Source organism: Heterodontus francisci, chromosome 10 (assembly GCF_036365525.1).
Source record: "Heterodontus francisci isolate sHetFra1 chromosome 10, sHetFra1.hap1, whole genome shotgun sequence".
Taxonomy (NCBI): Eukaryota; Metazoa; Chordata; class Chondrichthyes; order Heterodontiformes; family Heterodontidae; genus Heterodontus; species Heterodontus francisci.
In genome coordinates this window covers 104,327,488-104,351,847 of record NC_090380.1, presented here as the reverse complement: position 1 = coordinate 104,351,847, position 24,360 = coordinate 104,327,488, and the positions used below count along the sequence as shown (strand labels likewise).

Genomic DNA, 24,360 nt, shown 5'->3' with positions numbered 1-24,360 from the left:
GTTTCCAAACAGCACCAAAAAATACAAACATTGCAAGGGAGATCAGTTTCCTTCAATACTGTCATGAGTTCCTTCCCAACCCTTCCGTTTCACAATTGTCATGTCAATTCCAGTTTTACATTTACAGCAATTCAGAATATTAACGATACAGTTCGAGGGGTTTCCCATGGATCCAGCCCCTCAGTCCAGCTTGGTGGGGGAACCTTACACTGTGGTCTTTCCCCATTGAGCCTTTGCTGCGGCTGCCCCAAGCTTTAGTGCGTCCCTCAGCACGTAGTCCTGGACCTTGGAATGTGCCAGTCTGCAACATTCGGCGGTGGACAACTCTTTGCGCTGGAAGACCAGCAAGTTTCGGGCAGACCAAAGGCCGTCTTTCACCGAATTGATAGTCCTCCAGCAGCAGTTGATGTTTGTCTCGGTGTGCGTCCCTGGGAACAGCCCGTAGAGCACAGACTCCTGTGTTACAGAGCTGCTTGGGATGAACCTTGACAAAAACCACTGCATCTCTTTCCACACCTGCTTTGCAAAGGCACATTCCAGGAGGAGGTGGGCGACCGTCTCTTCCCCACCACAGCCAACGCGGGGGCACTGGGCGGAGGGGGCGAGACTTCGGGTGTGCATGAAGGATCTGACGGGGAGGGCCCTTCTCACCACCAGCCAAGCTACGTCTTGGTGCTTGTTTGAAAGTTCTGGTGATGAGGCATTCCGCCAAATGACTTTGACGGTCTGCTCGGGGAACCATCCGACAGGATCCACCGTTTCCTTTTCCCGTAGGGCCTTGAGGACATTCCGTGCAGACCACTGCCTGATGGACCGGTGGTCAAAGGTGTTTTTCCGCAGAAACTGCTCCACGAAGGATAGGTGGTACGGCGCCGCCCAACTGCATGGTGCGTTCCGCGGCAATGTGACCAGGCCCATCCTTCGCAACACCGGGGACAGATAGAACCTCAGCATGTAGTGACACTTGGAGTTTGCGTACTGGGGATCTACACACAGCTTGATGCAGCCGCACACGAAGGTGGTCATCAGGATGAGGGCCACGTTGGGTACATTTTTCCCGCCCATGTCCAGAGATTTGAACATTGTGTCCCTCCGGACCCGGTCCATTTTAGATCCCCAGACGAAGCGAAAAATCCCATTCTTTCCTGCTTTGGTCACCATGTGTTGGGTATGCAGAGGGTCCACCCACAACAGACCATCCAGGAGACACCCAGCAAATGTCCCACCACTTTTTTATGAAGCTGTTTTTTAACTAAATAAATAAATATGACATATCTTTAATGTTTAATCTGCCATCGCATCATTTGATTGATTTCTGGTGGCCTTTTAGATTCTCGTGACATGGGCAGCCATTTTATAATCTCCCAGGAGACACCAGAAGCCCTAAATCAGTCACCCATTTTCTTTTCTACATTCAGCTGGGGGGGTTTTTTTTTTTAAACCGTAAGACACTTTTTTTATATCGAAACTTGGATTACTGCAGCATGATGTCAAACGTGCATGAGTGATCCTTAACATTTTATTTTCACTATTTGGCAAATTTCAGCCTTCCCTCCCAAATACTTTGTAAAAGTTCATATGACTAATGCCTAGTCACTGTTGAGTGATCAATAATTTAAAAAAAAAGTTAGCATTTTTCTCAAGGATCTCACCCTAATGGCCATTCTTCACACACGAGTTGAGGTAATGAGTGTCAGTGGGCTGATTGATTGGAGCCTGATCATTGAAATATGAGGGAGGCAGGGGCAGTTACATTTGGAGTGCTGAGTGCCTCGTGGGTACTGCCATCAGTACTCCTGGCAACCCTATGGAATCCTGAGATACTGGAAAAATCTGCTCATCCTCAAGGTCATCTGTATAGCAACACAGTCAAATTATACAAATTGAACTGCCCTGGCAAAGGGTGCATTCGTGACTTACCTTCTTGAGGAGCAATAACACATGGGGCCAGTGCCCAGGGGCCCCTGACAAACATGGAGTTGGGTCAAACTCTCAAACGCTGGATCAAAATATTCCAGCCATAAAGAAATACTGTCAGAAGGGGGCAAGGCAGATTCTTTTCAACATTAATAACTCACACCTGCCGTTTCAATTCACAGGTTAGAAAAATAATTAATTTGCTCTGATTTGAGAAATTCTAGCGCCAAAGGTAATAACCTTTTAATCAATTAAGAAAGGGTTAGAGTTTGTTTGTTTGAACAAAGGCTGCAGCTGCTAGGAGATTGAAGTCATACTGGGGCCTGCGAAGGGGTTCCGCATGTTCTTGGTGTCCAGGAGTCCACCGATTCTCAATCCAGCTCTTGAGTGTACTACAAATTGGTTGATCTGACAAAAGAGCCCTTTGGCTAACTGGAATGAGCCTGTAGCGTAAGATTACAAAGTTCATTCACTTTCTGTGCTAAATGAAAGCTGTCTGTGCTGGGGGCCTTGGGTCCAGGTCTGATTGCAGCAGTGAATAGGGCTTCTCCAAAGATTAATGACTGAAGTGGACCCCACCAACTGCCACATCTGCCCCCTCCTTAAGATGTACGGATTCAGGGTCATTAGAAATAAACTGTGGCTAGGTGAGCTAGATGGACCGAAAGTCTTCTCCTGCCTGAAACCATCACTATGTAATATTCCTCGGTCCTGCTGGATAGGCAGTCCTGAAATGGTCTGACTCTTCTCTGGTGCTGCCTGGTCAATGTGGCTTCCTTCGCAGCCTCTTCCTCCAGGTTATCTGAAGTGGAATTCCCATTGAGCAGTTCTCATTGCACAGTTATTCCCTTGAAAAAAATGCTTACCAAAGCTAATGTAAAATTTAGGCTTTGAGTATAAAAGTGAAAAAACTTTTATGTATTACTTGTAGTGAACCTGGCCAGAAATCTCCACAATCAATCTTAGCGAGCCACAATGAATGGTCCTGCTGAACTGCACTTTATAAATAGTGGTCACATTCTGGGGGCAGTTGAGCAGGTGGAAGTAGCGTCAGGGTGAGGCCAGTCTGCCCTAACTCTCGACCTTTGCACATGGCTGCCACTGCGAGGGTCTGCCCTGTAGCCAATCGGAAATTCTGTTGGGTGCTTCTCCAGGAAAACTGCAATGTAAATCAGAGGCCAGAAATTACTGGCCATGTGAGGGTACAAATCTTAACCTATGCCCTTTCCACAACCCAGGAATTTCAGGGCCTGCGTCTTTAGCTACGATTTTAACTCCGAGGCGAGTGTGGGGCCGGCAGGGTGGAGTGTCGAGCTCGCTGACGTGAGGCGTGGCCCATTTTAATTCTCGGTCCTCTTAACACCCAATTTTTATACCATTAAAATTACAGGCACGGGCTCCCAGCTGCCCAATTTGTTCTGATACTAACTGAGCTCTGGTCATCTTCCTCACCTGATGGATCATAAGAATCTAAATGTGAAGTTTTTGTCCAATGTGCTTTCTTTTTTGTCACATAGGACCCTCTATGAAGAAAAAGTGGCAACGATTCAGTGCGTGGCTGCCAGACTGACCACAGAACTTGTCAATCAGATCCGGGTCAGTAACTCTGTGCTTGCCTATTGTTATTAACTACACCTCAGTCACCATTGGTGGTAAAGCAATCTATGTTCTAAGTAACATTTTTAGATAGAATTTTATTGCGCAGAAATGGATCATTCAGCTGAGCTGATCTTTATGCTCCAAATGAGCCTCCTTCCACCTTTCTTAATCTTGCCCTATCAAAATCAAAATATCCTTTTATTCCTTTCTGCCTCGTGTATTTATTTCACTTTCCCTTAAATGCATCTATGCTATTCACCGTAACCTCTCCATGTGGTAGCAAGTTCCATTTTCTCACCACTTTCTGAGTGAAAAGGTTTCTCTTGAATTCCCTATTGGATTTATTAATGACTATCTTATATTGATGGCTCCTAGTTTTGGACTACCCCTGCCCCCCGCAATCCCCCTCCACTCACCATCCTCACAAGTGGAACTATCATTTCTACGTCTACCCTGTCAAACGCTCTGACATCTATCAGGTCACCTTTTCATCCTCTCTTTTCTGGAGAAAAGAGCCCCAGCCTATTTAATCTGTCATGAGAATAGTACCCTCTCATTTTACATGAGGAAATTCTTCACTATCAATCTCTCTCGTACTAATCCTCCGTTTGTAAACTTGGCACTGTTGATAGTACTCTCACCTCTGAGCTAAAGGTACAGGGCTTCAAGCCCCACTTCAGGTCTTGGGCACATGAGTTGACAATTAGTGCAGTACTGAGAGAGTGCCACATTGCCTGAAGTGTCTTATGTCAGATAAAACTTTAAACCAAGGCCTGGCTCAGATGGATAGAAAAGGCCCTATGACACTATTCAAAGAGCAAGAAAGTTCCTATTGTTTTCTCATTCAGCAAGACAAAGGTGCATGATGAGGAAGGCCATTTATTTCACCCTAGATTATCGTTCTAAATATATAGTTCCTTCAATAATGTACAAAATTGAAGAAAAGTCTAGCCGCATCTAAGTTCAACATTAAATAAAATTAGATGACTTAAAGGACACCCATCATCATGCAAGGCTAAATATATAAGCACTTGTCTAGTTCCAGCATATATATTGTGGTTGCAGCTGTGAAGTCAGTGGGAATGTTAATACCAATGAGGTTGTTCAATGAAGGAGCATGCCATTATCTGGTAAGGTGCCAGCTTGCATAAGTAACTCCCGTCTTTGTGGGTTGGGTAAGGAGAGGAGCCCAAGAGCTTCTGCACTGGGAGAAACAATAAAGAGCTGCCTTGGCATCTCCCATTAGTCAGCTGAAGATTGGCGTTGGGAGCAGGTTGTTGGTCGAGGGCAACTGAAGAAGAGAAAGCAAGTACAATACTTTTTAGAAATAGCGGTGGGGGAGGAGCACAACGGTTTTTCCAGTCATTTCAAACATCCAAACTAATTGCCCACACCCGTGTCAGGAATGTGAAAGAACTGATCAGGCTCGGAGCTAACATCATTTCTTTCCTAAAAGCAGGGTGAAGTGCAAAGGTTGGTAATTTAAGATGTGAAAAAAAGTAAGAGACAATTGAAGCAGTTTCTCAGTTGGGGGAAAGAAATAAATAGCTGCCTGTTTAACACTTTTTATTAGCTTTAAGTAACATGTTTTCAATTCTCTTTAAAGAAAACCTTGCCGACAATTGAAAAACAGGTTCGGTGCAAAATTGCTGAAACTAGTCAGGAACTGGAATTGCTGGGATCAGGAGTACCAGATGATGATGATGATAAAATTCCTTTCCTCATTGATGTAAGTGCAAGAGAGAACTCAGTAAGGTTTCTTTCTGAGAAGAGGTTTGGCTCATTGACAAAAGATTTGGGGAAATTTGGATTGATAGCTGTCATTTTGAGTCTAGACTTCAGTATGAGTGAGTAATCATTCAGAGTTGTTCTCAAGATGGAGTTGCAGTGAGCTAGTCGGCACAGAATTTTCAATTGTAATAAATGATTTTTCATTTGATACTGGATTATCAGGAACTATAACATACATTCTTTAGTATTGGAAAGGAAATATATATAAGTGACAAAGTTATGTTTCAATGCAATTGACAATCTATAGCAAGAAGATGCTTAGTGTGATAGTATGGCAGTATTCTGCTGGATATTTACAACAAGCCAACAGCTTCATAAACACTGTTCCTATTGCCAGCTTATTATTTCCTGATCTAAACCGAATTGAAATTCTCAAAACTGCCATGGTGGGAATTGAACCTGCATTCTCTGGTTTACTAGTCCTGTAGCATAACCAGTATCCGTGGTAAAAATGTTGAGGTCTGTGGTAATTTTAAACGTCTTGCTCCAAGTCTTTAAACTTGTGTGTTTTAAAACACAAGTTTAAAGGCTTGGAGCAAGATGTTTAAAATTATCAGGAGCTAAAGTAATTACAAAGGATTGGGATCATTGGGGCATTGTCTAGGTCCAATGGCCCGCCAAAGTTTTGTATCTGGCCCGCCAACCGACCAATCGAATCGGAGTGCGGGGGAGGTGGGACTCGTTGGGAAGACTGCTGTCATCAATCAAGTACTCCCTGCCAATGTCCAACCCGCAGAATCAGCCATGGAGAGTGTTGATGTGTGAAGAACGTAGGATAGCGCACAGGAAAGCAATGATAGACTTGAAAGCTGTTTTATTTTAGGCAGGCAATCCATGTTCTCAGCTCTCCAAAGGCCCTGGTTTCTCTCAGACTGTGGGGCCAGTGCCAAGCATGGTGGGAAAAGGGAGGGTGGACATGGAGGGTGAGACAGAGAGAGAGGAACATGGGAGAGGGAGGAGACAGAGGGTGGAGAGAAAGGGGGACATGGGGGAGGAGAGAGAGGGGGAAACAAAGGGATAGAGCTAGAGGGGGGACAGGGAGTGGGGGAGAGAGTGGGGGACAAAGGTGGGACAGGATGGGGAACACAGAGGGGGGGGAGAGGAGGGCATGGAGAGGGGGACACAGAGGGGAGGGGGATAGAGACAGGGCACAAAGGGGAGGAGAAGGGGGGACACGGGGAGAGAGATGGACACGGGGAGAGAGGAACACAGAGGGGGAAGACAGGGGCACAGTGAGTGAAGAGAGGTGGACTCAGAGGAGAGAGAGAGAGGGGGAGAGAAAATAGACACGGGGGGGGGGGAGAGAGAGAGGGGGACACAGAGGGAGAGAATGGGACACAGAATGGGGAGACAGGGACACAGTGAGTGAAGAGAGAGGGTGAGAGAGATAAACACAGGAGAGAGGGGGGTGGACATGGAGAGAGAGAGGGGAGAGTAAGAGATCAAGATCACTCGTGACAGATGGACATCGATCTGAATTCTCTGCAGTGCTACATCAAGTGTGTGGCAGATATTGACTACTTGTGCAAGCAAAAACAATGCCAGGTATCTCATTAATAGAGAGAAATGCGTTTTAAATCGGACTGTATTTTGATGGCATTAGGTTGGCTATACACTTTACATCCAGATTAATTGCCCCCATGTCCATGTCTGAGTCAATAATTCTGTCAAATGTCTGTGGTGCAACATGTTGGTGCCTATCCCTGAACATAACCATTACACTACCATACCAGTAAACATTATAGCTTATCTACACCTGCTGCCACTGGCTGAAAACACCAGAAAAGTGTTACTAGTAATCCCCATTTTATCAAGCAGCAAAATATCACCATTTTATTTAAATCAGTGTGAAGAAGCTGGTGAGGAAGTGAAAGATGCTTGTATTGATCTGGTGGTCAAGTTACAGTTAAAGACTAACTGAAACACTAACTTTTCAACCTGCAGAAAATTAGAGGCTACACTGAAGACATCTCCAGCTTAGCAAATGGAGAATATTCAAGGGAATACGATGATGATTTGAAATTGTACACAGTGGTCCGGAAGAGTTTTGGGAAGTGGCGTAATGTCCTTGATGAAGATCAGACAGAGTGTAAGTATTCTACATGGCATAGAGAAGCATTGTGATTGGGCATGAAGCTTGATCAAGTGCATGAATGTCTTTTATGAAAGAACTTGCCTGTATATCGCACCTTTCATATCTTCACCGACTCCCAAAGTGTTTCGCAGCCAGTGAGTTACTTTCTAGCTATAGTCACTGTTATAGTATAGGAAAACACAGCAACCAATAAGCTGTCACAATTAGCAAAGAGATGTTTTAGTGATGTTTGTTGATGGGTCATCACTGGCTAGGACATCGGAAGAACCCTCTGCTGTTCTTTAGATGGTGCCATGGAATCTTTGACTTCCACCTGAGCCAGCAGGTAGAAGGTCCTCTGTTTAGAGTTGCATCTGACAATGCAGAACACCCTCAGTACTGCACTGGCGAGTTAGCCGAGATTATGTGCTCAACTCCCAGAAGCTGAGTTTGAACCCACGACCTTCCGAGTCAGATACAAGAGTGCCACCACTGAGCCAAGCTGGCACTTGAAATCCTCTGGCTTTTTATGCGTTGTCCCTGCTTTCCACCCCACCATCAGTGGTAGAGCATTTAGACTCCTTAACCCTTGTCACTGGAATGCCCCCCAGCTCTCCATTTCTCTCTGCAGCTTAAAACTTTCCTGAACCCATCTCTTTGACCAAAGTTTCAGTTACCATCCCTATCTCTTCTCTCCTTGACTCAGCATCTAATCCCCTCTCCATTTCCATTTACAAAGCTTATGAGGTTTATTTTCCCTTAAAGGATAATATAAATGCAAACTGTTCTCGGTGTAGAAACAACTTGATTACCGATCAATCTGAAAATATTAGGGCTTGATTTCTTAGCTTCCCCTTTCCTGAGAGGCACCCATTTTCCTTGAGGCATAGGTCAGAAAAAAGGAACGAGGTATTAGCTGAGGTATAGAATATAAGAGCAGGGAGGTTATGCTGGAACTGTATAAATCATTAGTTAGGCCACAATTTGAGTACTGTGTGCAGTTCTGGTCTCCTCATTACAGAAAGGATGTAATTGCACTGGAGAGGGTTCAGAGGAGATTTACGAGGATGTTGGCAGGACTGGAAAAGTGCAGCTATGAGGAAAGATTGGATAGGCTGGGGTTATTCTCCTTGGAACAGAGGAAGCTGAGGGGAGATTTGATTGAAATGTACAAAATTGTTGGGGGCCTGGATAGAGTGGATGGGAAGAGCCTATTTACATTAGCAGCGACTGGGGGGCATAGATTTAAAGTGATTGGTAGAAAGATTAGAGGGGAGATGAGGAAAAATGCTTTTAACCAGAGGGTAGTAGGGGTGTGGAACTTACTGCCTGAAAGACTAGTACAGGCAGAAACCCTGAACTCATTTAAAAGATGTTTGGATACCACAATCTGCAGGGCTACGGACCAACTGCTGGAAGGTGGGATTAGGCTGGGTGGCTCGTTTTTCAGCCGGTGCAGACACAATGGGCTAGGTGGCCTCTTTCTGTGCCATAAGCGTTCTATGATTCTATTCTAGAGAGCTGGTTCACTGGCTCTGCTAAATCAAAGGTCTTCAAATTGTGGGGAATTCTGCTTCCTTGAGTTACAACTGACCCTGAGAATTACAGGAAAATACTGACTACCATCCCAAATTGTTGTGGTTGATCGATCGTTTGGTTTAGTTAACAATTCAATGACCAGTCCTGCAATACAATGGCCACTACAGAGATATTAATATAAAATTGCAATACAATGCCCCACCAGTTGCCCTGTGAAGGATATGACTCACAACCATCCACAAGAGATCACCTTTTGATTGTAGTCTTCAGGTGACTGCTGTCTTTTTATCCATCTTTTTATCCATCTTGCATGGGGTCAGGAGTGTAACAGACATTATTCCATAAAGAGCATCACACATCTGGCTCCTGTGCTTTGTGGCTCAAAATCTGTCGGTGAAATCTCTTGTTTGTTTCCTTATCTTCAGAGTCTTAGCTGTGATCTTGTAGTTTTGCCGTAACAGATATCACATCATCCTTCATAAAGAAAAACTATAATTTCGCCAAGACTCTGTCAAAGTACTGTTGCTCATGCTGGCCCTGCAGCCTGGCTCATGCTGCACCCTCAGCTCTTTGGACCCACCAGAGAACATGGGCTAAATGGTCACTTCAGATGTTCTGTTTGAGTTTGTTGTGCTATACAAATTGCACTGGAAAACGATAGAGTGAGATGCACAAAATATATCACAGGTGTTTGAAATGCAGGTCCAGCAGTGAGACTATTTTTTTGTTGTTGCAGTCAAAGAGGTAATGAGTGATAAATTGTCAGAGTACGCTGAGAAGTCCCGTGGGAGAGAATTACCAGGATTCACCAATTACAGAATCTTTGAGTCACTAGCCAAGAATCAGATCATGAAGTTGGAATCCCCCTCGCTCTCAATGCTGAAAGAGATAGCAGGTAATGTGTATGATCTATTCTGCACTCCACAGCAGGATAAAGGAAATGACTTGTATTTATATAGTACAATTCACCACTTCAGGACATTCCAGAGTGCTTTACAACCAATGAAGTATTTTTTGAAGTGTAGTCACTGTTGCAAAATAGAAAATATGGCAGTCAATTGCACACAGCAAGGTCCCACAAACAGCATTGATATAATGGTCAGATAGGGGCGGCACAGTGGCGCAGTGGTTAGCACCGCAGCCTCACAGCTCCAGGGACCCGGGTTCGATTCCGGGTACTGCCTGTGTGGAGTTTGCAAGTTCTCCCTGTGTCTGCGTGGGTTTTCTCCGGGTGCTCCGGTTTCCTCCCACAAGCCAAAAGACTTGCAGGTTGATAGGTAAATTGGCCATTATAAATTGTCACTAGTATAGGTAGGTGGTAGGGAAATATAGGGACAGGTGGGGATGTTTGGTAGGAATATGGGATAAGTGTAGGATTAGTATAAATGGGTGGTTGATGTTCGGCACAGACTCGGTGGGCCGAAGGGCCTGTTTCAGTGCTGTATCTCTAATCTAATCTAATATCTGTTTTTAGTGATGTTGGTTAAGGGATAAACATTGGCTAGGACACCAGGGATAGCTCCCCTGTTCCTCTTTAAATAGGTCCATACCTCCTCTTGAGAGTAGGTTTGGGGCTTAATTTTCGGCTCGGCTGCAGGTCCCGCTGCTGGGCCAGAAGTGGGAGTGGCTTCCATCTGGGCAGGGATCGACTGGCCGCACGCGATCTTCAATTAGTGCTCCTGACCACTGAGGCCGTGGAGGCGGCATGAGGTCACGTTGCGGCAGGTTCTGTGCCATATTTAAAGGCTGTCAGCACTCTATATACTGGGGCTGCCTGGAAACCTTTAGAAAGGGAGGAAAGCGGCAGCGAGAATGGCTGAAGGAAGACACTGGGTGGCCCCACAGTTCAGAATTCTCTCCCTGTAGACTCGTCCAGGCTGCAAGGGCAAGGTGGGAGGTCCTCTTCCCCAGGCACAGGAGGAGGAGACCAGCACAACTTACCAAGCAAGCCTGGGCAGAGATCACAGAGGAGGTCGGCAGCCATGAGGTCACCCCTCCCCATCCCCCCACCAAACCTGGATCCGGTGCCCCAAGAGCGTCAATGTCATTAGTTGTTCTGTCTAGGTGAGTACTCCATATCTGTTTCCCTTTGGGGCTGGTATGTGGCAATAAGAGCGGGTGCAGTTGGTAGAGAGGGAGTGACCATCCAGTCAGTGGCAGTGAGGTCAGGCAGCAGCATACCCTCTCAGAGGCCTGGTGCATCTCGGTCAGCGGCTCCCATCTGTGGTTGCTGACTCCCACAAGGTCCCTCGAGAGTGGCCGCGTGCAGGAGGCATTCGTGTAACCCCATCATGGGCTGCTGGGCTGCCATCAGCATCGGCGTTGTGCTTGGCTTCCTGGGGCAACTAGCAGTGTTCATCATCTTGTTTGCAGGACAAGACAGCCCATAACTTAAAGGAATGGGCTAATACCAGTGGACGGGTTCCATTGCTAGCTATCCTAAACCTCATGGAGGAGGAAGAGGCATTAGAACTGGCAGGGCAGCAGGGAGGCCGCTCCATCGCCGAAGATGACACGGGTGCAGACCCAAGAGAATGAGTGACTGAGTGAAGAGGCACAAGGGAGTTTCTGGTGCACATGAGGCACGGTGCTCATACGTCCACCACTGGACACATGGAGCTCCACACCTCAGCGATTGCACCATCACATCATTCCTGCCACACTCTCCACAAGAGCAGATACTCTCATGTTGGTGGGTATCTGTTCACGTTTAGATTCAGGGTCACAACGTGGTGAGTACAGCATACAATACACCCAAGCAGCTGACGGAGGCTGTGACAGCCGAGGCCACTGACAATCGGAGGACTGTCGGATTGCAGTGCGATGCTGAGCCCCAGTCTTATGACATGCCTCTGTGAGTTGTTGACGTCACAGCAAATGATGGAGGTGCAGCGTGAGGTGAGGGAACATCTGGTGGAGATTCCAGAGACTTTACATACCCATGTGCAGGTGCTGGAGGAGTCCATCCAGGCGATGAGAGCTGCCATGGCTCTGACGGGTGTGTGCTTGGCTTCCTCCATCGAGAGATTGGCCACCCTCCTGGAAAGCCAGATCCAGCAAACTACTGATTGGGTGCCAGTGATGCCCACAGACCTGCATGGCATCACCTCATCCGAGTTCTGTGCAGCAATGACTGGGCAAGAGGGGGATGAGGCGCCTGGACTATCCACCAGCTCCTCACACTTCTCAGGTCAACAGGGAGGAACAAGTATGCTTTGCAAGGGAGGAGGAGCATGGACAGCGGCTTCTCAGCCCCTCTGTCAGTAACACCAGCACCTCAAGTAGCTGCGACGACAGAGGAGGGTCCTGCACCAGTGCAGGAGACACTCAGCATGCCAGGGTCCTCCAGGCCTCAGGCAGCCAGAGAACGACCACCAAGGTCATCCCAAGCCACAGCCGCCAGCACAGCTACAAGCACAGGAGAGCACCACGTAGGTGCACGGGTAAGAAATATAAGAAGAGCCCTGAGCTGTACTTGGGGTTCACGGGTGAAGAGTGTTAAACTGTGAAGCCTCACGTTTCTTGTTGCGTTTAATAAAGGATTGATCCGACATCTTCCTTTTTTTGTGTCCTGATTGGAGTTATACCCCGGCTTCCTCAGGGAGCTGGTTGTGAGGGACCATTGCACCTATGGTCAATGCTTCACCCTTGCTGCTATGTGATGTGCAACTGTGCGCAGGGCAATGGAATGGTAAATGAAGGAGATAACAGCAGAGCTGCAGAAAAGTGAGGCTTTATTGGTATGGATCCAACAGGTAGTAAGGGTCATATGAAATGCCTGTGTATTACCATGTTCTTAGCCTCCCTTGTGCATGTCACGTTGCACCTTGCCAGTGGTCCCTACATTGCCTGGTCAGCAGCCTCCTCCACATCCTCATAGTCAGAGGAGGCACCGTGATCCACAAGATCCGTATTACAAAGAACAAAGAAAATTACAGCACAGGAACAGGCCCTTTGGCCCTCCAAGCCTGCGCCGATCCAGATCCTCTATCTAAACATGTCGCCTATTTTCTAAGGGTCTGTATCTCTTTACTTCCTGCCCATTCATGTATCTGTCTAGATACATCTTGAAAGACGCCATCGTGCCCGCATCTACCACCTCCGCTGGCAACGCGTTCCAGGCACCCACCACCCTCTGCGTAAAGAACTTTCCACGCATATCCCCCCTAAAACTTTTCCCCTTTCACTTTGAACTCGTGTCCTCTAGTAATTGAATCCCCCACTCTGGGGAAAAAGCCTCTTGCTATCCACCCTGTCTATACCTCTCATGATTTTGTACACCTCAATCAGGTCCCCCCTCAACCTCCGTCTTTCTAATGAAAATAATCCTAATCTACTCAACCTCTCTTCATAGCTAGCGCCCTCCATACCAGGCAACATCCTGGTGAACCTCCTCTGCACCCTCTCCAAAGCATCCACATCCTTTTGGTAATGTGGCGACCAGAACTGCACGCAGTATTCCAAATGTGGCCGAACCAAAGTCCTAAACAACTGTAACATGACCTGCCAACTCTTGTACTCAATACCCCGTCCGATGAAGGAAAGCATGCCGTATGCCTTCTTGACCACTCTATTTACTTGCGTTGCCACCTTCAGGGAACTGTGGACCTGAACACCCAAATCTCTCTGGACATCAATTTTCCCCAGGACTTTTCCATTTACTGTATAGTTCACTCTTGAATTGGATCTTCCAAAATGCATCACCTCGCATTTGCCCTGATTGAACTCCATCTGCCATTTCTCTGCCCAACTCTCCAATCTATCTATATTCTGCTGTATTCTCTGACAGTCCCCTTCACTATCTGCTACTCCACCAATCTTAGTGTCGTCCGCAAACTTGCTAATCAGTCCACCTATACTTTCCTCCAAATCATTAATGTATATCACAAACAACAGTGGTCCCAGCACGGATCCCTGTGGAACACCACTGGTCACACGTCTCCATTTTGAGAAACTCCCTTCTACTGCTACTCTCTGTTTCCTGTTGCCCAGCCAGTTCTTTATCCATCTAGTTAGTACACCTTGGACCCCATGCGCCTTCACTTTCTCCATCAGCCTGCCATGGGGAACCTTATCAAACGCCTTACTGAAGTCCATGTATATGACATCGACAGCCCTTCCCTCATCAATCAACTTTGTCACTTCCTCAAAGAATTCTATTAAGTTGGTAAGACATGACCTTCCCTGCACAAAACCATGTTGCCTATCACTGATAAGCCCATTTTCTTCCAAATGGGAATAGATCCTATCCCTCAGTATCTTCTCCAGCAGCTTCCCTACCACTGACGTCAGGCTCACTGGTCTATAATTACCTGGATTATCCCTGCTACCCTTCTTAAACAAGGGGACAACATTAGCAATTCTCCAGTCCTCCGGGACCTCACCCGTGTTTAAGGATGCTGCAAAGATATCTGTTAAGGCCCCAGCTATTTCCTCTCTCTGTTCCCTCAGTAACCTGGGATAGATCCCATCCGGACCTGGGGACTTGTCCACCTTAATGCCCTTTAGAATACCCAACACTTCCTCCCTCCTTATGCCGACTTGACCTAGAGTAATCAAACATCTGTTCCTAACCTCAACATCCGTCATGTCCCTCTCCTCGGTGAATACCGATGCAAAGTACTCGTTTAGAATCTCACCTATTTTCTCTAAGTCCAAGCATAACATTCCTCCTTTGTCCTTGAGTGGGCCAATCCTTTCTCTAGTAACCCTCTTTCTCCTTATATATGAATAAAAGGCTTTGGGATTTTCTTTAACCCTGTTTGCTAAAGATATTTCATGACCCCTTTTAGCCCTCTTAATTCCTCGTTTCAGATTGGTCCTACATTCCTGATATTCTTTCAAAGCTTCATCTTTCATCAGCCGCCTAGACCTTATGTATGCTTCCTTTTTCCTCTTAGCTAGTCTCACAATTTCACCTGTCATCCATGGTTCCCTAATCTTGCCATTTCTATCCCTCATTTTCACAGGAACATGTCTCTCCTGCACGCTAATCAACCTCTCTTTAAAAGCCTCCCACATATCACATGTGGATTTACCTTCAAACAGCTGCTCCCAATCTACATTCCCCAGCTCCTGCCGAATTTTGGTATAGTTGGCCTTCCCCCAATTTAGCACTCTTCCTTTAGGACCACTCTCGTCTTTGTCCATGAGTATTTTAAAGCTTACGGAATTGTGATCACTATTCCCAAAGTAGTCCCCTACTGAAACTTCAACCACCTGGCCGGGCTCATTCCCCAACACCAGGTCCAGTATGGCCCCTTCCCGAGTTGGACTATTTACATACTGCTCTAGAAAACCCTCCTGGATGCTCCTTACAAATTCTGCTCCATCTGGACCTCTAACACTAAGTGAATCCCAGTCAATGTTGGGAAAATTAAAATCTCCTATCACCACCACCCTGTTGCTCCTACATCTTTCCATAATCTGTTTACATATTTGTACCTCTATCTCACGCTCGCTGTTGGGAGGCCTGTAGTACAGCCCCAACATTGTTACCGCACCCTTCCTATTTCTGAGTTCTGTCCATATTGCCTCACTGCTCGAGTCCTCCATAGTGCCCTCCTTCAGCACAGCTGTGATATCCTCTTTGACCAGTAATGCAACTCCTCCACCCCTTTTACCTCCCTCTCTATCCCGCCTGAAGCATCGATATCCTGGGATATTTAGTTGCCAATCATGCCCTTCCCTCAACCAAGTCTCAGTAATAGCAATAACATCATACTCCCAGGTACTAATCCAAGCCCTAAGTTCATCTGCCTTACCTACTACACTTCTTGCATTAAAACAAATGCACCTCAGACCACCAGTCCCTTTACATTCATCATCTGCTCCCTGCCTGCTCTTCCCCTTAGTCACACTGACTTCATTATCTAGTTCCTTACAGGTTTTTGTTACTCCCTCCTTACTGTCAACTGACCTCCTCAATTGGTTCCCATCCCCCTGCCACATTAGTTTAAACCCTCACCAACAGCGTTAGCAAAAGCACCCCCAAGGACATTGGTTCCAGTCCGGCCCAGGTGTAGACCGTCCAATTTGTAATAGTCCCACCTCCCCCAGAATCGGTCCCAATGTCCCAAAAATCTGAACCCCTCCTTCCTGCACCATCTCTCAAGCCACGCATTCATCCTGACTATTCTTTCATTTTTACTCTGACTATCACGTGGCACTGGTAGCAATCCTGAGATTACTACCTCTGAGGTCCTACTTTTTAACTTGGCTCCTAACTCCCTAAACTCTGCTTGTAGGACCTCATCCCGTTTTTTACCTATATCATTGGTGCCTATGTGCACAACGACAACTGGCTGTTCACCCTCCCCCTTTAGAATGTTCTGCAGCCGATCTGAAACATCCCTGACCCGTGCACCTGGGAGGCAACATACCATTCGGGAGCCTCGTTTTCGACCACAGAACCGCCTATCTACTCCCCTTACAATCGAATCCCCTCCGACTATAGCCCTTCCACTCTTTTTCCCGCCCTTCTGAACAGCAGAGCCAGCCACGGTGCCATGAACCTGGCTACTGCTGCCTTCCCCTGGTGAGCCATCTCCCTCAACAGTATCCAAAACTGTATACTTGTTTTGGAGGGAGATGACCGCAGGGGACTCCTGCGCTGCCTTCCTGCTCTTTCTCTGCCTTTTGGTCACCCATTCCCTTTCTCCCTCAGCAATCCTAATCTGCGGTGTGACCAATTCACTAAACGTGCTATCCACGACCTCCTCAGCATCGCGCATGCTCCAAAGTGAGTCCATCCGCAGCTCGAGAGCCGTCATGCGGTCTAACAAGAGCTGCAGTTGGACACACTTCCTGCACGTGAAGGAGTCAGGGACATCAGCCATGTCCCTGAGCTCCCACATTGAGCAAGAGGAGCATAACACGGGTCTGAGATCTCCTGCCATTTTTAATCTTAAGCTTAACTTAGTTAAATGAAAAAGGAACGAAAAGTTTTTACCAATCACGATAAAACCAGAGAAATAGAAAAAGCCTTGCCATATATACACCCCACCGAGTCCTTTTTTTTGGTTAGAGGAGGAGGGCAGGTGGGAGACACTACAAGTGTGGTGTCTCGGGTTCAGAAACCGCCCAAATATATAGTGTTTTACTTACCCAGCAGCCCCCTGGCCTCCGCCGAAAACAAAAGGAAATTATGTTTACTTTCAAACTGACCTTCCCAGCTGCTCACTCGCTCGCACTCTGCTCCCGAAAAAGCTGCTGCAATGAAAGGAAAGTTATTTTAAACCGCCCAAATATATAGTGTTTTACTTACCCAGCAGCCCCCTGGCCTCCGCCGAAAACAAAAGGAAATTATGTTTCCTTTCAAACTGACCTTCCCAGCTGCTCACTCGCTCGCACTCTGCTCCCGAAAAAGCTGCTGCAAAGTATTGTTGAATGTCTCACCATTCAGCAGCTCCAGGTTGTGCAGTGCACAGCAGACCACCATGATATGTGAGACCCTTGCTGGGACATACTGAAGGGCTCGACTGGATTGATCAAAGCACCTGATTCACATCTTTAGAAAATCTATGACCTGCTTGATGGTCGCTCGGGTTGCCCTGTAGCAGTGTTGTGCCTCTCCTCTGCATTGTGGGTAGGTTCCGCACAGGCATTAATATCCATGTCCTCAATGGGTAGCCCTTGTCTCTGAGTATCCATCCCTGAAGGCGCACGGGGGCCAGAAAAGCTGCGGCACTCGGGACTGCCAAAGTATGTAGGTGTCATAGCTGCTTCCCAGGAACCATGCACAGACTTGAAGGATCCACATGTGGTGGTCACAGACCAGTTGTACGTTGAGTGAGTAGAAGCTCTTCCTGTTGATGTAGGCCATTGGCTGGTCTTTGGGAGCCTTAATGGCCACATACATGCAGTTGATCACACCCTGCCCCTGGGGGAATCCAGCAATGGCCCTGAACGCAATGGCTCTCTCAGCTTGACTGTCTGGATCAGTGTGGAAAGTTACATATTCACTGGTTCCCTTGAACAGAGCATCGGTCACCACCTTGATGCACCAATGCGACACGCTGCGAGATCCCAGACATATCTCCAGTTGATCCCTGGAATGATCTGGAGGCGTAGAAGTTCAGTGCCACAGTGACCTTCAGCGCCACTGGCATTGGGCAGCCACCACCTCCCATGGGGCTCAGCTTGTCCTTCAGCATGGCACACAGATCAGAGACAGCCCCTCTGGAGAGGCGCAGTCTTCAGCGACACTACCGCTCGGGCATTTGAAGGTAGCTGATCCTTGGATGATTGACCCTCTCTCGAGGGTAGCCCTTTCTGCATTCAGATGGCTGGTAGCGAGCCCCTCTGCACCCTTCTCCTGCGTCCCCATCCCAGGGCTTCTGTTGGCCTAGTGGTTGCTGATTTCCTGCTGCCTATGATTGGTCCTCCCTCTCTCTCTCTCTGTGCTACTCCTCACCGGAGGCCCCAAAGCCTGGGTGAATGAGGCCCATGGCAGGTGGACTAACACAGTTTCCAAGGAAACTTCTGCAAATGTGCCCCCCTTGCCCGTTTCTTATGCTCCAGTGTCACAGCCCAGATGGGACTCTGGTGGCATGCCCCTGCAATGATGGCACCTTTTTACCCCTCTCCTGCCTTTGTTTGCCAGTGCCAGTGCTACTCCACACTCTCTCCCTGGCACGTCACACTGGCTCTTGCGATGGCTGCCAGATGAAGCTCCCACTTGCTTGCTGCCTTCTTTTACCAGGCGAGACTCTGGAGCCCTGTGGTTCCCATGCGCTGTTTGTAAAATTGATGTTTGCTGTGCTACTGTATCCATTCCAGTGGTGTGGCAAGAAAGGGAACTAGTCCCGCACAAATAGTGTTCAGATGTAAGGTTAAGCAAATATTCTAGAGTCTTATTTGATTCCTCTTTGCAACATGGAGAAGGGTTGTAGACTTCTTCCTCGGCAAATTAAATGGAAACAGGAAATTGCATGGGCACTTGAAGGAAATAAACTTGCAGGGCTATGGGGATCAAGCGGGGGAGTGGGACTGACTTTATTGCTCCGTGTAGAGCTAGCATGGACTCAATGGGCTGAATGGCCCCCTTCTATGCTGTAAGTGACTCTATAACTCTACTCTAGGGCCGGGAATTTATCTGGGCAACGGGGGTCTCGACGTCCGGAAAAGATGACACCGGGAACCCCGCGTCGCCTCTTCTCTGGAAGGCCTGCCAAATCTAGTGCCAATTAGGCACTTAAGTGGGCAGTGGCAGTCCTTCCATGGGACCAAGGACTCCGGCGACAGAAATCCTGCCTTCTGAGAGCTGCCAGCCAATCAGAAGCTGATAGTTCTTTAACTGAGCAGTGCCACCGCAGAGGTGATGGCTGCTGCCAGTAGAGCACCTAACTGAGGCCCAGAAGAGGCACTGGACCTAGGCCACAGGTAGGTCAGGGCAGGGGGGGTCTCGCAGGATGGAGGTCACGAGGAAGGGTAGTGTAGGGGTGTCGGCAGCAAGGGCAGGGAGGTGGCTCTCAGGCCACAGGGCTAATTTCAGTGGGGGTGGGATGAGGCCCTTAATTGGGCATTAATTGCTCAGTTAAGGGCCCCCATTGGTGGGGCGGGAAGGGCGTTCACAGATCTTCCCACCCCAGACTTAATTTTGGCAGAGGCGGGAAGGTGGCGGGTTCCCCCCACTCCTCCCAACATCCCACCTTATGCTCGCCCCACCTCCAAACCTGCTGCAGGGGAGAGCATAAAATTCCCCCCAAGGAGTGGGCCATTCGGCCCCTCGAGCCTGCTCTGCCATTCATTTAGATGATGGCTGATCTAGATCCAAACTCCATCCAGATGCCTTGGTTCCACATCCCTTAAGACAAAAATCTGACCAAAATGCTTAATGGAGTCCATAGTGGGGCCATTGTATCTGATTTTGGACTTTTCTGTAGTTGTTTCCCCTTGAAGCAGCTTGTTAGGACTGCATCACTAAGGAACATTTACAAATGGAAGTTGTTCAAAATATAACAAAAAGGCATCCTCCCCATCTAATTGGCCTATCTGTTATTTTCCTTACAGACCTGGTCCAGTCAGTGTTTAACAATTTGGCTTTGCAGCATTTTGCAGGGTTGCCAAACCTAATGAAAAGCATTAAGGTATGTAGAAGACTGATTTCCTTGTTTCTATTTTTGTGGGCTAGAGATTTGAGTGCATCTGAAAAGTGAAGTCAGAATCCATTGGAGGAGATTGAATGTGAATAACAGCATCTTCCAGAGAAAATGACCAGAGGGAATTAAGATCTGATGAGAGCTTCGCTGTTGTGTGTTGATATAAGTTACAGTGCATTACAATTAGCATCAGTGCTGCCAGTTCAGAGTGAGGGGAAATTAACCAGATTTTCTGCTCCACGCCACAACTGGAAAATATATGTGGGCATTGGATGAGGTCAAAATTGGCTGAGATAGGAGGGAGAGAGTAGTTTTGAGCAGATGTTTTTCTGACAGAAGTGAAGTATGTAGTTCATTTCCCCCCCCTACACAGGTATTGGTATTAGGATTAAAACAAGAAATGCTGGAACCACTCAGCAGGTCTGGCAGCATCTGTGGAAAGAGAAGCAGAGTTAACGTTTCGGGTCAGTGACCCTTCTTCGGAACTGACCAATATTAAAAATGTCACAGGTTATAAGCAAGTGAGGTGGGGGTGGGGCAAGAGATAACAAAGGACCTTTGTCCTTTGTCCAGGACTGGCCAAATGGGCAGATACAGGGCAGGTGCAATTTAATGTTGTTAAGTGGGAAGTGTTGCACTTTGGAAGAAATAATATGGAGAGGTAGTATAATCTAAATAGTAATATTTTGAAAGGTGGTGCAATAACCAAGGGATCTAGGGTTAACATAGTCACAAATCCTTGAAGGTGGCAGGACAAGTTGAGAAAGTGGTGAAGAAAACTACAAATCTCTGGTTAGACCACCGCATACAATTCTGAGCACCACACCTTAAAGATGTCAAGGGCCCTTGAGAGTACAGAGAGGAGGCTTACCGGGATGATACAGAGATGAGGAACTTCAGTTATATGAAGAAATTGGAGAAGCTGGGATTGTTTTCCTTATAACAGTGAAGCTTAGGGGAGGCCTAATAGAGATAAACAAAATCCTGCGCACTATTTACATTGTAACCAGAAGTCATAGATTTAAAATAATTGGCAAATGAGCTAGGGAGTAAATGAGAAATTTCTTCACACGGAGTGTTGTTAAGATCTAAATGCACTACCTGAAAGGGTGGTGGAATCAGATTTCGTAGGAACTTTCAAAAGGCAATTGGACATGCATTTGAAGAAGACTAATTTTCCAGGTTAGAGGGGAAAAAGATCGGGTGTGGGACGAAATTGGACAGCTCTTTCAAAGGGCTGCCACAGGCATGATAGGCTGAATGACCTCTTTCTGTAAGATTCTATGACAGGGTTTTGAAGCTTTTCAACACTGTCTTGGCTTAAAGGTGAAGAATAGCTATTTGGGTTGGGTACCTAAGGGTATCAATCGCCCATGGAAACAACCCAAAAAATTAACCCGAAAACGCCCCAGCAGCCTAAGGCAATTAACCAGAGATTTGCCTCAGTGGAGATAAGGATACCTTTAAATGGCACTTGTGAATTTTGCTTCCTTTCATGATTTTCTGGACAGACTTAACAAGTGACATCTTGGGTGCTCCCAATAATAACAAATATTATTTATTTGTAAATTTAATTTGGGTTCAGCAATGATTTAATTTCATAGATTTCTTAGAATGAGAATGTTAGTCCTCTAAACTTTCAGGCACAGGACCCTTATTAATATTTTAATGATGTCGGCAATCGTTTCAGGTAGCCATTAGGGACAGCTAATGAGCACCCAAACCAATATGGGACATCATGCTGCACAAATATTTTTAGAAATACATAAACAGCAAGAGGACGTCTAAAGAAAGAGTAGGGCCTATTGGGGACCATAAGGGTAACCTGTGTGTGGAGACCGAGGATGTGGGTATGGTTCTTAGTGAATACTTTTCACAATTTTTTCACAAATGAGAGGGATGATACAGACATTGTAATCATGGAGAGTGTATGTGAAATGTTAGATGAAATTAACATATTGGGAGAGGAAGTATGAAGGGATTTAACATCTTTGAAAGTGAATATATCCCAGACTGTTAAGGAAAGCAAGAGAAGAAATAGCAGAGGCTCTGACCATCATTTCCAATCCTCTCTGGCTAAAGGTGTGGTGCCAGAGGACTGGAGGACAGCTGACGTCGTACCATTGCTAACAAAGGGAGAAAGGGATAGACCGAGTAATTCCAGGCCAGGCGGCCGAGCCTCGGTGGTGGAAAATTATTGGAAGAAATTCTGAGGGACATGATGAATCTTCATTTAGAAAGACATGGATTAAACAAAGACAGCACAGATTTGTTAAGGGAAAGCTGTGTCTGACTAACATGATTGAAATTGAGGGTCCATATGGATATTAGCAAGTCTTTTGATAAGGTCCAACATGACAGATTGGTCACAAAAGTAAAAGCCCATGGGATCCAAGGCAAAGTGGCAAGTTGGATCCAAAATTAGCTCAGAGGCTGTAAGCAAAGGATAATGGTTAATGGGTGTTTTTGTGAGTGGAAGTCTGTTTCGAGTGGGGTTCCTCAGGGCTCAGTACTATGTCCCTTGCTTTTTGCAGTGTATATCAATGATTTGGACTTGAATGTAGGCATATGATTAAGAAATTTGCAGACGATACATAAATTGGCCGTGTGGTTGATAATGAAGAAGAAAGCTGGAGACTGCAGGAAGATGTCAATGGACTAGAACGGTGGGTGGAGCAGTGGCACATGGAGTTCAGTCTGGAGAAGTGTGAGGTTATGCATTTGGGGAAGGCTAAGAAGGCAAGGAACACACAATAAATGGTAGGATACTGAGCAGTGTAGAGGAACAGAGGAACGTTGGAGTGCATGCCCACAGATCCCTGAAGGTGGCTGGACAGATAGATAAGGTGGTCAAGAAGCATGCAGAATACTTGCCTTTATTAGTCAAGGCATAGAATGTAAGAGCTGGGAGGTTATGCTGGAACTGTATAAAACACTAGTTAGGCTATAGCTGGAGTACTGTGTGCATTTCTAGTCACAATGGGAAAGATGTAATTGCACTGGAGAGGGTACAGAGGAGATTTTTGAAGATGCTGTCTGGTGCTGTCTGGACTGGAGAATTTGAGTTATGAGGAAAGATTGGTGAGGCTAGGGTTGTTTTCTTTGGAACAGAGAAGGCTGATGAGAGACTAAATTGAAGTATAAAATTATGAGGTGGTATAGTGTGTTTGGAAAGGGAAACAAATATTAAAGAGATTAAAAACATGGCAGTGTTCAGGAAAGAAAGAGACCATTGCAAACCATCTGGTCAGTCTCAGTAAAGTACTGAACAGCAAGTTGGCTTATGTTCCCCACAGAGCAAGATTGACGAAATTCGTCAGACCCAGGAAGTTGAAGCAGAGGAGATGCTGAAGACTCTGTTCCAGATGGAGAAAATGGTCTACTGTCAGGACATCCTTTACTGCAACAAGCTGAATGAAATCCAGAACGAGTATGAGTTACCAGAAGAGCCGAAACATCAGCTGATTTCTATCAGCACTGATATCACCACAATGTCCATTCATTTAGAGACTTACTACCTGGTGAGCTGCCATGGGCTTGCACAATTCCATCTTTAATGATAAATTGACAATACTATTCTAATCAGTGGGCATGGTTGATCGTTCTGTTGACCTCTCATTTCATGCTACACCTGTGAAGGGCTGTGAACTACACATTGTGTACACAGTTGCTTTCCCTGCATGGAGGAGAGGTTGTGCTGGTTAGGGGCACTGGGCAGGGAGGGCACCGGAGAACTAGGTAAAAAATATATTGGTGTCAGAGGGTCAAAGAGCATAGGTGCCTAATGTTTCTTTTTTAATGGTGGCCTTTCTTTCAGCACTCAGTCCAAATGTGCAGCTGCATTGGCGCTGATGCACTAAAGATGCATTATGGGGCACCAACCTAATTCTTTTTTTAATTCTTTCATGGGATGTGGGCATCGCTGGCAAGGCCAGCATTTGTTGTTCATCCCTAATTGCCCTTGAACTGGCTTGTTAGGTCATTTCAGAGAGAAGTGAAGAGTCAACCAGTGGGTCAGGAGTCACATGTAGACCAGACCTGGTAAGGACAACAGATTTCCTTCCCTAAAGGACATTAGTGAACCAGATGGGTTTTTATGACAATCAATGATCGTTCCATGGCACCATTACTGAGACTAGTTCTCAATTCCAGATTATTATTTACTTATTGAAGTTATATTCCACCTGTTGCCATGGTGGAATTTGAACCCATGTCCCCAAGGCATTAGCCTGGGATATGGATGACTAGTCCAGTGACATTACCACTATACCACCATCACTACCATTACCATATAAACCAGGGTTCTAATGAGTCTTGAATAGATTTCAGACTCCCCAC

The 24,360-nt window shown here is 46.5% G+C and overlaps 1 protein-coding gene across 3 annotated transcripts in view; it reads left to right on the top strand.

Moving 5' to 3' along the window:
* LOC137374698 (interferon-induced GTP-binding protein Mx3-like) overlaps positions 1 to 24,360 on the top strand; it is a 51,298-nt gene that overhangs the window by 18,950 nt on the left and 7,988 nt on the right. For all 3 annotated transcript variants that reach the window (XM_068041219.1, XM_068041217.1, XM_068041218.1), the window contains 6 exons: positions 3,435 to 3,513; positions 5,123 to 5,245; positions 7,252 to 7,396; positions 9,657 to 9,815; positions 19,934 to 20,010; positions 23,319 to 23,543. In XM_068041219.1, the coding sequence (XP_067897320.1) occupies positions 3,435 to 3,513; positions 5,123 to 5,245; positions 7,252 to 7,396; positions 9,657 to 9,815; positions 19,934 to 20,010; positions 23,319 to 23,543 (808 nt within the window). The remainder of the gene's footprint in view (positions 1 to 3,434; positions 3,514 to 5,122; positions 5,246 to 7,251; positions 7,397 to 9,656; positions 9,816 to 19,933; positions 20,011 to 23,318; positions 23,544 to 24,360) is intronic.